The sequence below is a fragment of the Petromyzon marinus genome, chromosome 12, assembly GCF_048934315.1.
Source record: "Petromyzon marinus isolate PM22_M1 ecotype Great Lakes invasive population chromosome 12, UKy_Petmar_22M1.pri1.0, whole genome shotgun sequence".
Classification (NCBI taxonomy): domain Eukaryota; kingdom Metazoa; phylum Chordata; class Hyperoartia; order Petromyzontiformes; family Petromyzontidae; genus Petromyzon; species Petromyzon marinus.
Window position 1 is genome coordinate 185,114 of NC_133678.1, and position 17,554 is coordinate 202,667.

Sequence of the window (17,554 nt, forward strand, 5' to 3'; positions counted from 1 at the left end):
ATACCACTACTTCGTGCCCCAGTGCCGGGCCTTCTATTAACAAGTTCTCGCTAAAAGCACTTGCTTCAAAAATCACGTGTAGGCTAAATGGGAGAGCTTTGCCTTTGTGCGTCTGCGAACCACGGGAGGGGGTACACACAGGAGAGCATTGTTCACGTCTTCGCCTTAACTCAGAGAGGGATGGGGGTCCACTTTGTTAACTCTGACCGCCCGTGCGCGGCATGCCGCTCCGAGAGGTGGCGGAGTAACGCACCAAGCGACTGCGCGCCGTGCTACCGTGGCGCGCGCGATGCCTTTGGCTCGTTTTTACCCTCACGTTCGTGTTATTTTTGCTCAATCCAAATGCACATACAGTATAAGTATTCGTTTCGTCGTTTAGTCCATTGCGTATGTGGGTGTGATAGAAGGCGGCTGGGTGGGCGGGGTAGGCGAGTGGAAGACACGAGTATGGATGAGTTTGCTGACAGTGCAATGCTCTCAAGGCGCGGCGTCTCACCTGCAGAACAGACGACTCCACAGCGCAGCTTGACTCGCGACCTAGAACTACCTACACCACCATCAATACTGCCTTCAGCATTCTCGTCATCAGCAGCAGCTCCACCGACATCACCACCACTCCTATTTTCATTAGCAGCACCACGACGATTACAATCGACAACACCGATGTCACTATAATCACCTTCAGGACGATCATCAACAACAAAGCCACCACCCTTCATCACAATCAACATAATCATGACAGGGAAGACACAACTGGACACATGGACACTAATGCGACTGTAATACCCCCAGTAAACTATGCGACCGTGTTTATTCATCGAGGCGACCGGTACAAATCAACAAGTGTAAAGCAAAACCAACAGTAAGAAAATGAAGAGGAACAACAGGAAGCGTGGTGAGCAGCTTGCTCGTCGCTCCCTTGCACGCCCCAGGGGCTCTCATCCTCCTTGGTCCACGGAAACGCGGCACAACCCGCGTACGTGCCACGCAATACGAAGTGATCATAGCAGGTCTGAGCACAGCAGTAGCGTCTAAATAGAACACGACAGAGGTTCGACGACAGCGAGGTAATTGTAAGTTACTCCAGATAAACATTCTCCACCAACGCTGCAGGCTCAGTCGGCATACAAATCCCTCTCTCCCTTGCGCGACTGTGACCACGACCACCAAACCATACACCATGTAACTCCTCACTGCCTCAAATGTACACGTGCAGGCGTTAAGCGAGGAGGTGAGTGGGTGGCAGTGTCTGTAATCCACCATCTCTCAAAGCAATAGAATGGCTAACTCACTCACAACGGAATATCGATGAGTTGCTCTGCATTGGCCATCGGAAAGAAAACGTGGGCACAGAACCGATCGCGGGGAAGCTGAAATTCGCGATACTGTACAATTATTATAAATCATGTTTTTTTTTAAAAATTATCGTAATACAAACGTTACTAGTTAACTTAGGCCTACACACTATCTGATATCTAAATGGTGCTCGAATAATAAAACGTAAATTGAGATTTGAAAATTTGACTTGAAACTTTCGTGACTGCAAGAATTCATATTCTTGGTTCTTTCGGTAAAGTCACGTAGATAATCTACGTGAATATGAGATTTGAAAGTCTAAAATCCACAGCCATTACAATTCGGCCCTCAGAACACGTCAGACAATAATGGCGAACTACACATTTTCTTTAGAACCCTTGACCTCCCTGGAGATTGTAAATGTGGGACTGAACCCGCATATGTGGAATAACCCTTTATATCAACTCGGGGTTTCGGGTACTTTAGTGTGACGTTAAGGGCAATTGCGAGCGTGCAGCATAGATCACGTGGCCCACAGCTACACTGCACGCGATGAACAAACTCGGTCCATATCCCGGGTCACCGTCCTCGGTCACCCTCCTCCTCCATCGCAGCTCTGTGAATGCGAATTCGCGTGCGTACCGGCAGTACGGCCAGCCGCTCTAACCGGACTGCTTCGGTTCATTCATACTGTGTTCAACCACGACACTGCAGGTCAACACGAAGACGAATATCTCACGGACAGCCTCAACAGGCTGTTGGGGCAAGTGCTGTTTGCGAGCACCTATGGAGGCCCGAATGGCACACGAGGGGGTGGGTAGCCAGCATCGCGATCGAACGCAACACCCACTTACTCACTCACCACACTGCAGGTTGCCTCACTTTTCTTTTCAGCTTCTCCCCTCGCACTGCTTCACTCTGGAATTCTCTGCCATCGTCTCAATTACCAAGCCTTTACAATAATAACCTTGCTCAAACGTGCCACACTCTTATCAATGACGACTGATAAGAGAGTTGTTTGTTGCTGGCTACTTGACGTTTTGGGTATTCGCTGAGTACTTGTGCTTAAAAAGAAAAGTCGAGTATCTGCAATGGGTCTCTGGGTCGGAATGGACACTTCAATTAGTCATTCAACCAACAGGATTTAAAACTTCAGGGTCTCATCAGCAGAGTCGTTTCCCCTCACTTCTCTCGATGGGTTTTGTGTCTTCCTAAGCCGAGAGTGACGGTGGGAAAATGTCAATCCAATGATGACTACAATCTCCTTGTTACGGTCAACATCTCACACGGTGATGGACGGGCTGGTGTCACACCGGTTGTTGTCACGATTACCAATGTTAGAGTGCATTTAATTAGACCGATTAAATGCATGGACTTTGCTAATCAACTGCTGATTGGGAATGTCCCTCTACGTTCGTGGAAATCTGGTCCAGCAGGAGAGAGGCATTGTTTTCCTCTCCACGCCAGGAACGCGATAAGCCTTGCGGAGAATGGGAATGCATATCACGAGGAGACATGCTTGCGCCTGTCGGAACGTTCACAACGTGCACCTGCCTGTCTCTCGTGGTTCTTACCTGGAGTGCACGCACCCCCTGGGGGTGTGGAATGCCCTTTCGGTGGGTGCGAGACATGCCAGAATTGTTTAGAAGGTAAATCATCGAAACATAAATTAAACACGGGCATGTAAAGTAACAACTTCCTTTGTTGTATAAAAAACTACGTTTTTTTACGATTGAGAACCAAAGGCTGCAGTGAAAGTTAAGAACCGCTGCTCTAGTGAGAACACCTGTACCGTAATCATACAGACCGTTCAATTTCGTGATGGGGCGGTCATTAACGTCATTATCAGTTGAGTGTGACGTATGCAAGGGTCATTCCGAGGATGAATTGACCCTCGTCATGACAATGTGGCATTTCCAGCACTATCCCGGCGAATACTATATTGTGTCGTCCCATTGCTCAATTGATGCTGTAGAGACGTTAACCTTGGCTTTAGAATGAATTAACCGGCCAGGTGGCGCAGAGGTAGAGCGAGCGGCTTGTAATAGGAAGGTTGTGAGTTCACATCCTGATTGAGAGTCGATTCAAACGACCATCCCCCCCGAGTTGGATAGTGATTTGTATAGGAATAAACTCGCCCCCGCCATAGAAATTTGGAATTTCACCCCTGGTTTCGGGCTATAAACGGGAGATGAGCACCATCCGAACGTTAATATGAGCAGGAAATAACTTAAGACTAATTGCTAGACTATTACAGGTGGCTCAGTAACAACCAACTACACTCAAGGTCTCTCTGCTCACGTTTAGAAGCACCGGGTATGAAACCCCCTTGAACTGGGCAGGCAGTGGCCCAGCTTAGCACCGAATCACCCTGAATGCACGCGATCACATTGGATATGGGATGCTAATCGCTATCGGCCAGTACTCGGACTAGTAATTATCATGGCTAGTCTAACAAAATGAGCACATCTAATAACGCACGCCACTGAGAAACCGTCTTCTTGTGGACACGTGCACACGGGTCCAAGGGAACATGATCTCAGAACGTCCACCACTCGCAATGGCAAGTTGTGAACTTTGTGATGAAATGTCTCGAGTCAGCTCAAGTGTAAGAGGTAGACTTAGAACACAGGTCAAGTGTTGGACAACCTTCTGAGTCGTCCGACTTTGGCTACAACGTGCCGATGCGGATTTCTCCATCGCTAAGGATGGGCGATGCGTTTCTTGAAACTGGCTCAGAATGCAGGTAACATGGGAGTGGCAGGGCTGATAGAAAGAGGTACGTGGTCCCACACAGAGAACAGCGAGTGGGTTCACGCAGCCGTGGTCCTGCTGCAGGGGTCGCTCTCCAGGGCCGTACACGCGGCCATCGTTACCACCATCACCGTGGGTGCCCAATGGCCCTGCCTGGGAGAACTCTCGCTCCCCAAGCCACTCGCAGCTTACACCGTGACTTCATCGTCACGATAATATTAATTTCCCCACATTATTCTTTAGCCGTGGACGTAAAAGCTAAACACATTTATCACCTTACCAGGATAATATATGTATAGAATAGGCAACGTTTAAGGCAAAAGCACTTCTTTATATGCAATGCATTAGTGCCATTGCCAAAAATGTCGCCTATGTATATTAATTTCCATTCAAGGCGAGTGTTATTGGTGAATGTGTTGAGTTTTTGCTGTCTGTGCTTGCGTACCGCTGAATCCCTTGGGTTGGAGAGACACGGAGAGGACGCTGCGCAATCACTTTGCTACAATCACTTTGCTACAATCACTTTGCTACAATCAATCACTTTGCTACAGGTTCGACCTAAACGATTTTGGAGATCTCCGTGTTTTAAAGAACGCATGAAACGAGCTCATCTCAGAGACAGTTAATCTCATATTACATTGAGTTAATTGTTAAAACAATAACGGAATTTTAGTTACCCGTTCCCCACTGTGTTTTGACACCATTATTAGTTAGCACCATTATAAGAATCTTGTTCACTCTCTTAGCCTTAGTGTGACGTGAGCATATCGTATAACAATTTCTGGAGTTGGCCAAACCTGAAACATAGAGGACTACACAAGTTGGCGCAATGCTCGGTGCAGATTCTGGCTGCCTTGCGGTGCTGTCTGCGGTTTCCTGGGCCTCTGAATCTCTCAGGCGGGTGTGGGGGGGGTAAACGAGAACTGTGCTCGTTACAAATGCCACGTGATTAGACTTATTTTTGATTTAAAGCTTTCGTGACTGCAGTAATTAATATTCTTAGCTCTTTCGGTAAAGTCACGTTGAAGGGAAACAATAAAATAATAAAATATATATAAAACAATAAAAATTCTCAAGACGTTTCGACCATAACACAAACGGTCGTCATCAGGTGTGTCGGTTAACATTAATTAATTTATTTTTAAACGATGTATTTATTTATAAAAACGTCAGCGCCACGCGCAGCGATTTGGCAGTTTATTTAGAAGGACTAGTCCATCTATGTTCTGAAAAGAGGAGGGGGGAGACGAAAAAAATAATGTATGCTGTCTGAAAGCCACTGTAAGCGTGAACAATCAATTAAGACCTGAAATGGTTAATCAAATCTTTCCAATGATTGTTAAGCCAGAATCCATCTTCTCGGTTGAAATTGTCTCTGTGCTTGTATATGTGGATAGCCTCATGAACGAATCCCTCGTGGTAGCCAGATGGCTTACAAATAACCTCTGTCTTGGAAAAGTCAATGTCATGTGAGCCTACTGAATTATAACAATGATCTGCCACGGCCGAGGTGTTGGTCCTACCGTGTTTAAGGTCTGCTTTGTGTTCACGAATGCGGTCTGAGACATGGCGTTTGATTTCTCCAACGTAACTACTACCACAGAGGCAACTTAGTTTGTAGACACCAGGGTACTGTATGTCCGGAATCACATCTTTTACAGACGGAACCAGATCACGGATTTTATGTAATGTGTTGAAACGGACCTGGATCTTGTGTTTATTCAAGATTTTGGAGATCTTTTTTGTGATCCCCGCAATGTAGGGTAAAGTGATGGTTTTGAAAAGCTCCTCAAGAGGGTCCTTCTTCATGGTTTGAGTGATAGCTTTGCGGATTGTATAGTCGGAGTAACCATTAGCCTTAAGAGCTTGGTGTACGTGCTTGAGCTCATTTCAGATCTTAATTGATTGTTCACGCTTACAGTGGCTTTCAGACAGCATACATTAATTTTTCGTCTCCCCCCTCCTCTTTTCAGAACATAGATGGACTAGTCCTTCTAAATAAACTGCCAAATCGCTGCGCGTGGCGCTGACGTTTTTTATAAATAAATAAATACTCCGTTTAAAAATAAATAACTTAATGCAAACCGACACACCTGATGACGACCGTTTGTGTTATGGTCGAAACGTCGTGAGAATTTGTATTGTTTTATATATTTTATTATTTTATTGTTTCCCTTCAACGTGACTTTACCGAAAGAGCTAAGAATATGTGATTAGACTAGTTATTATTTGCAAGCATTGGAAATAATGGCTTACATTTGCATTGTAAGCAAATCTATTGTAATTGGTGAACGGGAGGGTGGTGGCGTCCTCTGTATCTCGTGTTTGGAGATTAATTAGTCCCAATTTTGAAGCGCGTTACGTCACTCGAATGAAGAACTACGCGTGCCCTTGTGAACATAAACAACATGAGGTGACACCACGACACAGTCCGGAAAAACATCACAGCCGCTCTCAGGCGGAGGCAAAGCTGAAGTTTCCTCTTCAGACTAAAAACACCCGGAAAAGTAAAACTTTAAACTGAGGGCGATTCCGCAGACTCGTCACGTCGGCTACGGCAGGACAGCGAGTTGAATCTCACCGAGGGTGATTCCGAACAGCACAGGGAGAGCGAGTGGGGTTTCACCGAGGTTGACTGCACAGCGCCTGCAGGCAGCCGTATATCAGGCGCTCTGCACAAGCGGTGGGCGCACCCATTTGGACAGGGGTCAAGGAACGGAGAAGAGGGAATTCGATCCGGACTTTGGTGGAGTTGACAGCACGGATGGCTGGGGGAAGACAACTCAAGGCCTTGTGGACAGCAGAGGAGAATGAGCGACCTGCCAATGGGCGAATTAAGACAAGACAGCCGTGATGGCTGGAGCGGAGAGAGTTCGTGTAGAGTGAGATTAGAGAGTACAAGTGGAAGTGTAGGGGGAGTAGAGGGAGATTAGAGGGTACAAGTGGAAGTGTAGGGGGAGTAGAGTGAGATTCGAGGGTGCAAGTGGAAGTGTAGAGGGAGTAGAGTGAGATTAGAGGGTGCAAGTGGAAGTGTAGGGGGAGTAGAGGGAGATTAGAGGGTACAAGTGGAAGTGTAGGGGGAGTAGAGGGAGATTAGAGGGTACAAGTGGAAGTGTAGAGGGAGTAGAGGGAGATTAGAGGGTGCAAGTGGAAGTGTAGGGGGAGTAGAGTGAGATTCGAGGGTGCAAGTGGAAGTGTAGAGGGAGTAGAGTGAGATTAGAGGGTGCAAGTGGAAGTGTAGGGGGAGTAGAGGGAGATTAGAGGGTACAAGTGGAAGTGTAGGGGGAGTAGAGGGAGATTAGAGGGTACAAGTGGAAGTGTAGAGGGAGTAGAGTGAGATTAGAGGGTACAAGTGGAAGTGTAGGGGGGATTGAAGGGGAGAGGTAGGAGCAACTCTCAGCAACTCAAAGCGCCTTGCATCACGCGCCATCTCAAACATCCCAAGGGTACCCCCGGTGGCAGCTGGCCCTGTGCGGTGCAAGACGACTCATCACAGTGCAGCTAATGAACTCCCGTGTCTGCCATAACCGAGATCACGCGATCGCGGGAGCGCCCACAAACGCAGCCCGCGCGGGGCGCTATCGTGGCGAGCGCCGGAACCGAGCCATCCACCGAGTCATCCCGGGAGACGGCACCTGCTCCTCCTCATCCAACCCCGCTGCTCCGTCCGCTGCGTCCCCGTAGGCGCCCTCGTGGTGGCCGTAGGGCCCCGCGTAGTCTCCGTACTGCCCCTCCTCCTCCGTGTCCTCCTCGCCGCCCTCGTCTCCTCCCTCCTCGCCGGGCGAGCCGCCCGGTCTCGGCGGCGGCGCCGCGGGCTGCTGGCGGGCTCCTCCTCCCTCTGAGTTGTGGTCACCTTGTTGTTGTGGTCGTGGTGGTTGTTGCGTGTGTGTTTATATTTGTGTGTTTATGTTCGTGTGTGCGTTTTGTAGTTGTTTGTTGTTTCGCAAACAACGATGCAATGCATCGGCCGTTCCCCCACCACCAGCATAGGAGAACGCGTGTTAGACCTGTCAGAAGTCTGTTTTAATATCACACTTTATGTACAATCAGAAAACAAAACGTATCAAAAATCATTCACCACAGAACCAAATAAGGCCACGGTGATTGCAACACCTGTTCCACAGGCGCTGTTGAGGCGGTGTGTGGGTTGTCCTGTCAATGTTCTGACATGCGGCGTGTGACATCTTCAGCGTCACGTGTGGTGTGCGTTCGATGTTCCAGGGAGCCAGGTAACGGTATGTGGCAGGCTGCTCCCTCACAACGATGGTGGCGGTGGCGATGACGAAGGCTAATCAGTAAAGGGTAAACACCCGAGTGGAGCGTGGCACGCCACTGACAGCGGCCCAGCTGTGTCTACACTACCCCGTGTGCGTGCGTCTGAGGTGTGTAAACATCGCTATTAGGGCGTGCTGCTGGCCAACCACCCCCCCGTGTGCCGTGCCGGCCTTCAAAGGTTCTGCTCGCTAGCAGCACTTGCTCCTACAGTCTGTCGGTGTGCATGTGAATGCAACGTTTCTAAACAAGGCATATTTCTAGCGTAAGACGAGTGGATGAAAGAGAAGTGAGAGGTCGAGTGCGCGGCAGTGGTGGTCCAAGTTGGGGGACAATCGCCCCGCCCTTTGAGATCTGGAATATCGGTATTCTATTTGATATTTACTGTAGAAACCGCATAGAATGTTTTTATTTCATTAATGTAGCGAGCCCGATGAAAAACCTTAAATTCCAAGACCGCCCCGCACTCCCGCATCAAGTGGGAGGAGCAGCCGGGTGATGCGATGGTGAGGAGGGTGAGCGCAGAGACGCTGCTCACCGCTCTCCGCACCGCGCGGTGTCAGTCGACGCCGCAGCGACGGCCGCAGTCGCCAACTGGCGGCAGCTCTGTGCCTGAGGCACCACAACAGCTGAGCCCCACGCTGACCCTCCGTTCTCTGTGGTGTAGAATGTATCTGTCGCGGTGGGTATGACCCCTGGACGTGTGCATGCGTGCGCGTGTGCGTTGGTGCTTCGGGTGGGATGGCAGGCGCGTCATCCATCATAGTGCCGATCCCCACCATCATAATCCCCCTCCTCCGCCTCCCCAAGCCTCTCCACCTCAGTGTGGACTACGCGTTGAGTCGGCCACACGTGAAGAGAAAAGACAGAGACAGAGAATGAGAGACACACACAAGGGCAGAGACACACATCGTCATCGTCACCACCGCGACGTGGAGGAGGCGGCACTCCACACCCTGGCACTCGCCACGGCCCACCTCTCCGCGCTCACCGAATTTCTCAGTTTCAATACAAACCAGGTTGTTACACACTGCCTGAGCCTGATGATTGGTAAACATGTCCCATGTCATATAGAGAGCAGTGATTTGAATCACTGTCAAAGATCCCCCAATTAGCCTTTAGCAGATTGTAGGGGCAAGTGCTGTTAGTGAGTAGAACCTATTAAGGCCGATACGAAACATGAGGGGGGTGGGTGGCCAACACCATTCCCGACAGCCTTTGTCTCCCTAGTGGCGATGGTTTACACACCGCGCAGGTACTTATTTGAGGCTGAGTCGACCTAGGTGAGGCCCAGGACCGGTTCATATAATCGTCACTGATGTTGGCCGCAATGGGGAATCGAATTCGGGTCGCCGGGTTTGTAGCACAGCGGGCTGACCACGACACTATCACTCCCCGCCCGTGTATATGCACACACACACAAAGAAAATATTTGTGAATGCATATATACATATATAATGAGCCTGTAGAAATGCTTTGAGAATGGAGTCTTTTAAGTGTGTGATATGCTCACTCTATGAAGTGCACCTTTGGGGTATTAACTCCCGAGGTGCACGCACGCCCTGAACGCACGGCAGAGTGAGCGGTCGCCAAAGGAGACGTCGACGAGGAGACCGAGAGGTCGGATCAACTCGCGTGTGGCAGCGGCAAGGTGGCTTGTTTCATGGGGGAACCGCGATGGACCGCAAAGGCTTGGGGAAGCCTTCATCCAGCAGTGGACAAACCAAGGTTTTTTTTTTTTATGCACCTATACTAGGCGCAACATCAGCCCTAATCATTCCACTGCTGGATGAAGGCCTCTGCAAGCCGCCACCTGTGACGAACGTGCGACGCAACGATCCACGCAGCACTTGCGTATGAATGGATCTCATCGTTCCATTCCTCGGCTGCCACTCCGTTATTCTTGACCCTCGAATCGGTCCCCCTGAGCACACTAGTGTTGACTGTCACCAACTGATCGCTAGACGCCCACTACACTGGGTGTGAAGCGTTAGACGCCTATCCTCAAAACACTTTTACTGGCCCTTGTTCCTAAAAAAGACGTGAACACAGTACAAGCAGAAACACAAACGCACACGTTGCTAACATTTGCATACGCATCCATGTGTATGCACAAAATTGTCGGTTAACTTTAAATAACAACGCGTTGCTTTATTGCCACAGAGTCCCGGCAAAGGATCCACTGCATGTCCCACCAAGGTGGGATGGGAACTGAGGGTTTTAGTGCAGAACAATTATATGATTGAACGTTACAGTCAATGGGTTAACTTTTAATTTACTGACCCTATTATCCTAACTGATCTTACGTGGAACGGAAACAATAAAATAACAAAATAAATTAGCAGACAAAACGTCTCCTTCACGTAAAAATATGGCCTTCTGGGAGTGTGTCATTTCAGCAACGTTGCTTCAAGACAAGCAAACTGAGGTTTATTAAGTATCCTTAAAAATAGCAGCCATCCGGAGCGTGGATGATTGGTCCTTTCCTCTCGGTGACCGTAAAGATTAATCTTTCACATTATGAGACCTCCTTTGCCAGTAACAAGATATAGTAATAGGTTTTACCCTTTTAACTGGCACAAAAACTGACACTTCTAGATTTGAAGCTTTCGTGACTGCAAGGATCCATACTCTTTGTTTCTATTCGGTAAAGTCACGTAGGTAAAAAATAAAACAACAAAAATCACGACGTTTCGGCCACAACACACAGCTTCATTGAAGCTCTGTCGTCCCGACAGTTCTGATCCTTCACCTGAAGAAGGCTACTTGTGTTGTGGCCGAAACGTCGTGATTTTTGCTGTTTTATTTTTTACCTACGTGACTTTACCGAATAGAACCAAAGAGTATAAAAACTGACACCTTTATTCAAGGCGTCATGTTTGCAATAACCACAGCACAAGCAGTCAAAATGCAAACAAGAGACAACTCTGATAATAATATGCACTGACCAATCAAATTCAAGGACAGTGTATATCATTATCAGAGTTGTCTCTTTTATTTGCAATTTGACTGCTTGTGCTGTGGTTATTGCAAACATGATGCCTTGAATAAAGGTGTCAGTTTTTGTGCCAGTTAAAAGGGTAAACCTATTACTATACGATTAATATTTTGTTATTTTTCTGTAACCTTAGTTTGTGTACAAGTTCGCTGAAAGAAGAACTTGACGTCACAAACGGACCCACAAACGCACAGAGCAGACTCCCAATTCACCAGGATATTGGGTGGGGGAGGGTGGGGGAGGGTGGGGGGACTGGTGGGGGGTATGGCCAGAAAGAAATAAGTCGTGTCAAGAGTATACTTAGCTCAACTCAGAGGAGGTTTTCGCAGCCAATATGATGATAGGTTAATTTAGGGTGAGGCCAAATATATGCTGTAAAGCCCTCCTCCACCCAACAGAGCCAAGTAAATCGAATTTGTCACGTGGTGTGCAAGCATTCAAAGTGCCAATCAATATGTTGTTTCAGCTGACCAGTTAGTTGAAAATAAATTCACACAGCCAAAATTTGAGCGATGAGAATTGCTCTCAACTCACTGGTGAGTGAGCTGAAACAATGAGAATTGGCACGTAATTCAACGCTTGTACACGCGACACTTTGATTGTTTGGCTGTGTTAGGTGGTGGAGGGTCTTATGAAACACATTTTGCAAGATTATTACATGGCAAAATCCAAAACTCAATTGTGAGTATTGAGTGAATGAGACTATCAATTATAATTATTGTCGGTACAATCGGGGTGCAGATGTAAAAGGCGACGCATCCGCGGTCATGTGGGTGCCAAGTCGGCAACCCTCGACAAGTGAGGAGCAGCCAAACGTAGAGCGAATAAAAGGCGCGACAGAGCATGGATAATCCGGAAAGCGGAGAGTCCGCCTACAGATAACGGAGTTAATAGCGCACACGCACACACGTGGAGGAAACCTCAGGTTACCTTGCCAAGACGTTCCGTGGATTTAAACGCCTCGAGGCGCCGCGAACGGTCGCATGCGAAAGAGGAGCGCGGCGGTGATGGCGAGACAAGGATTCACGCTGTCAGTGAGATCCATCGTTTAATTTCACAGGCAGGTTTAATGCATTTAACACACACGAGGCACAAGGAGGTAGGCCTGCACAATGCACCTTCAACACACGGCTCTCCACAGAAGTGTAATTGTTATTGGTGTGTCGGTATTAATTGTAGTCGCTCATCGGACAGCTCGGGATACACGGGGCGTTAGGGGCGTGTGCGGCGCCAGGTTAGTGCGTCGCTGTGCCGCGATAGCGCATGCAAAGCCACCCAGGAATCGCGAGATTCGAGCTCACCTGGGTTCACGCCCGAGTAAAACCGGGACCATTGACAATGCGAGCAGGCGTTTACGTGACATGACCGCTACGCGGTAAACTTGGCCGGGCAGCGATTCGCATGTGCCGCAGATTGGCCAACGTCACCGTCCCGATTTTAACATCGTCGTCCTAACCCAGGGCTCCATTTCTCAATCGGTCCATTCTGGGTCGCTGCTACACTGCAGTAGGCAGGCACGTGATCAGAGGTCACGGCCATAGCGAGAGCTGCGTGAACTTTTTCATGGTAATTGACCCAGACAGACCCGGGTGAACCCGAGTCCTGATCCTAACACCACACATGAGATGTCGTTTTGCAGGTAATCGTCTGTACTTTAGAAGGAATAAGTTAAAGGTCTAACGAATGAAATGGAAAGCACCATCGCCACCCTCCCCACATGGATGGGAAAGCTGAGTACGTCCCGAGTTTGTTCTGAGTTCGTCTCGAGTTCATTCCGGGTACGCCCGACACCACCGCAGTATTTTACGAGCGCTTCTCCCTCGCTAAGGAAGGCAGACAAATGATTCAAATCTGCATTAAATAATTCCTCATTGCTTTACATCCTTCACCACATAGGAATAACTTCAGAGTGTCTGAAATGTACGTCCAAATCTATGGAACTGCCACTGGATGGCTAAGATTTCATCGTAAAGTTGGGCATTGCCAATAGGCGACCGACCACATGTGCTCCAATTGCAGCACTGCAGTGAAAACGGTGACGGATGGCAAGTCTGTTGCCTGTGGTTGTGCACGACCGCCAGGTGCAGTGCAGTCAAATTTAAATTATTCAATATATTAAGTTTGCTTTCAAATATCTACAATCATAGCTTTCGGAATAGAAAATCAAATTCCAGATCGTAGGTGAACGGAGACTTTGATTTATCGATGGGTTTGGGGAATTTTCGTTATTTGTTTATGTTGATGTTGCAATATTGGCAAGTGTTTGATCCAGATAGCCGTGTCGCAGTCTTGCAGTGTCACAGCCAGCCCAGTCATCGTCTACCCCCTCTGTCGTAGGCTCGATCGCTGGAGCTGCAGCGTGACCGAGGCGTTCCCCTCGTGAAGAAACTTGTCGATATCAAATCCCTGACACCAACATTGAAGACCATCTCCACCAGCCTACCGCATGGAACGCATTACCCAGCACGGCTCCTCTCTGGCTTTACCATCAGCCGGCTCCCATCTCTTGGTGTCCCAACAACCTTGTCTGACTAATGCTTGTATCAAATAATCTCTGGAATTGTGAAAATGTCTTCCTTTCCAACTTTGCCTGTGCCCGTCTTTGTTTTATGTCAGGCCTCTAACAATGTTTTTTTTTCTAACAAATTGGCAGCATTTCTGAGATGGCATATGTTTGAATTTCTATGATAAATATTTTAGAGCAGTGTGACGATTATTATGGTGTACGATGTGTACGCTTATTGCAAGGTGCCTTAGAGTAGTTATATCAATGTGAGTATGATCATTCTATCATTATTACTGTCATGCCAAATGCCGCACACAGAAAGACTGCGCACGCGGAAGCTCCTCAGAGTGAGAACAGCGACGACAGCGCTGAAGCCACACGAAGCTCGCGGCTATCTTCGCTACATACGGTCACGTGTGCACACACGTGCCCATACCGTCACCATTCTCCTCTCAAGCTGCAGGCGCATGGGGGGTTTTAACCGAAGGTAGGGTGGAATGACAGAATCAGCGATGGCTCTGAGAGGCCTTCGTCCAACAGTGGATAGATAATAGCTGCAGATAACGATGATAACGATGAGGTGGGAATGGAAGAAATCTGCCGTGCACAGCCATCGATGTGTCCCTCGGCTAACCGGTGAGAACTCGTGGCACACCCAAGGCTACCGTGCCGACGCCCAGAGGCAGCAGGCGTGCGAGAGGAAGAGAGTGCAGCATGCGGATTATGGGTTGCCTCGTTAAGCCTTAGGGGGAAAGGGGGGACCAACATTTGAGTGCCCCCCCACTCTGTGCGCAAGCTGGAAACGAGCATGCATCACCGCGCTGGTCCAACGCGACACTAACAACACCGTCGCGGTGTCACTGGGGTTTGCAGAGACGCGGTTCCCCCTCCTCTCAGCAATGCTCTGCTCGGGATCAGACATGGGATCACAAGTTCGTATCGCTCTGGGTGACTGACACCAGAATGCGAATAAAGACCGAGATCGGTTGAAGGGATCATGTTGCTGCAGAATCCTCAAGGTCACGCAGGGCGTCACTGACCAGTGGAACGTCAATAACCGTCCTTCACCGATACAAGTGAACCAGGTTCTGACTGTGGCTCATTCCGTGTGTGGCTCACTGACTGTGGCTCATTCTGAGTATGGCATCGGTGGCGTCATTTAACCATCGTTAATGTTGGTCGCATAAAAACGCCTTTGGCGATAAAAACATTATCCTGAGTCCATTGTTTACAAGAGTGTGTCAGGAATAATAGAACACGTAGTGGGTTTTCACAGCCAACAGTAAGATCCGTAATTGATTTATGTCAGGCTACGAAATTATTTGGTCAAATCTGTGTCGTTAAGACCCCTCTACCACCCAACATGACCACACAAGTCATTTTCACGCACATACGCATTTAACGTGCCAATTATGATTGTTTCAGCTCACTCTCCGATGAGTTGAAGATAAATTTTCACAGCCAAATATGGCGTTAAGATAAATAACGTTTCCTTTGAAACAGAATCCAGGTCCAGGCAGTCAGAATAAAAATTCAGCAAGTGACACATTTATTTATTTGGCTGTGTCATGTGGTGGAGTGTCTTAACGACATAAATATGGCCAGACCATTAGATGGCTTGACCAAAATATCAATTGTAATAAAAAATGTCAACTTATAATGTGCACAGTAGTTGCCTGCTCTCAGAGAAGATGGATGACGACTCAGAGGCGTGAAGAGGAGCCGCAGACGAGTGGGGAGGCAGCCAGGGAGTAATCCAGCACCAAATTCCCACCAAGCTCTGCGGCCGTCTATATATTGATGGTGTTATCAGCCATTTAATGAGTGTTTACACGTGGGAAGAATCCGGAGCACCTGGAGAAAACCCACGTGTGCGAGGAGGCAACACTCTATCCTTTACAGATGGAATAGATAGACTTCAGTGTACACTTAGCTGTACAGCCAGGAAGTGAACCGGGGTATGGCACCTCCTGGACACCCACCAACCCTGGTTGCTGCCTCCGCAATGCGGGACGAGAGGCTGCGTGTGCAGCTGTATTAATATATCACGAGAGGATGTTTTTTCTCAAAAAGATGCAACGGACGAACGGGGTGGGCAACTATTATGAAGAGGAGCAAGTATTATGAAGAGGGGCAACTATTATGAAGAGGTGCAATGGACAGATGGAAGGGTCAGCGAGCGACTGCCAGGGGCATCAGTCAAACGGGAAAGCCAACGAGCGAAGAAGAGGGGGCGAAGAAGAGGGGCAACGGTCGAATGGGAGAGGAGACGAGTATTCGATATCGTGACGGGCGAGTAAATAAAAACATTAAACAATGTAAAATGTGAGAGTATCAAATGACTGGCCGCACAAACTAAACCTCGGAATCAAACGGAGGAGGACGAGGAGAGGGTCTGCGTTTAAACGGCGGGCCGAGAACGGTAGCGCCGGTACTGCCGGAGGCGGTGACGCGTGCCCGCGTCAGTAGTTACCTCCGATGTTGTAGCCGCCGCACATAGACGCGTCGCAGTAACCATTGGGGCCCGGCGAGCCCCGTAACCCAGGCGAACCGAAGGAGCCTGGAGGCCCCGGGGGCCCTCGCATTCCCTCAGGGCCCGGAGAACCCTGCCGACCCTCTCCGGGGGAGCCTGTAGACAGAGGAGATCGGTCGCGATAATGATCATTTCGGACAAATTTTGCGTTGCTAAATGGCAACCCCTAACTTGTCTGCGTTTCTAGAACTGGTCTCTCACCAAACCTGTGCAGCGTCCTGCAACAGAGCACAGCACCACGCCGGTGCCAGATCTCGGTGAAAATAGATTCCGGGCACCGGAAGACAGATGCCGGTTTGGCGGACTCTCCAGGTCAAATGTGGGACAGGTGTCGACACAAGCGGGGCCTTGGCAAGCGCTCTGTTTGCTCCTCTCCCAAACTCCCCACTCGGCTGCCTTCCACACAACCGCATGTGCGAGGGTGGAGCGGTGGTGCAGCGATTAGTGAACTGCGTTATATACCAGGCAACACGAAATCTGATTCACTGCCGTGGCTAACGTGAGTGGCGAGTGACATCTGAACTGGTCATGGGCTCCACCCATCCCTCGCCATCCCTTTGGTAATCCGCACTGGCCAACGAGGTGAAGTATGGTCAAACAACCTCCACGACCGGCATGGCATAGGAAGACCTTCATCCAGCAGTGGATTGGAAACGAGTTGTAAATATGTTTTTATAATTTAACCGAGAGGTGTGGTTCAGCGGACGGTATCATGCACGAGGGGGATCTCTTTGTCGTGTGAGCCCCATGTGGGACCGCAAACCCAATGACCCTTTGCTGCCAGTACCCGCACAATGAGGCACTCGCTCAAGAATGTTGTCTTTACGACCAGGTTGAAATGCTTTATTGTGTAAAAGCTGCTTGTCTGTCACTACATTAATACCACAGCAGTAGCAATCGACATCTGGGGGAGTAACTCACAGGGCCGGGTCTGTTTTGTTGCTCACGTAAAGTAACGTTTCACAGTCTCCAGAGCCACGAGCGCTGTGCTCACATTTCCCAGGAGCATTTGTTTAAGCAATATGGACCAGTTTCACTTTCTCTGAGTCTCATCAGCAGAGTATGACTCATGAAACAAACAATAGGTGTCAAAAATAACGTCGTGCGTCTCTCTTTATCCGAGAGAGTCTCGCCAAGTCTCGAGACTATTCTTCAGGAGGAGGGTCCCACTACATTGGGATGTCTGGCCAATTGC

General features: G+C 48.9%; 1 protein-coding gene across 4 annotated transcripts in view; it reads right to left on the reverse strand.

The window, feature by feature from the left end:
* Positions 1-792: 792 nt before the first annotated feature.
* The window catches only part of LOC116941729 (collagen alpha-1(XII) chain-like), a 109,909-nt gene continuing 93,147 nt past the window's right edge, over positions 793-17,554 (reverse strand). For 2 of the 4 annotated variants that reach the window (XM_032953088.2, XM_032953087.2), the window contains exons 54-55: positions 16,300-16,455; positions 793-7,903 (exon numbers count right to left, since the gene is read on the reverse strand). In XM_032953088.2, coding sequence (XP_032808979.2) covers positions 7,629-7,903; positions 16,300-16,455 — 431 coding nt within the window. In that variant the 3' untranslated portion in view covers positions 793-7,628. Of the gene's footprint in view, positions 7,904-8,051; positions 12,349-16,299; positions 16,456-17,554 lie in introns of those variants that run through there. The other 2 variants (XM_032953085.2, XM_032953086.2) reach the window with 2 other exon arrangements.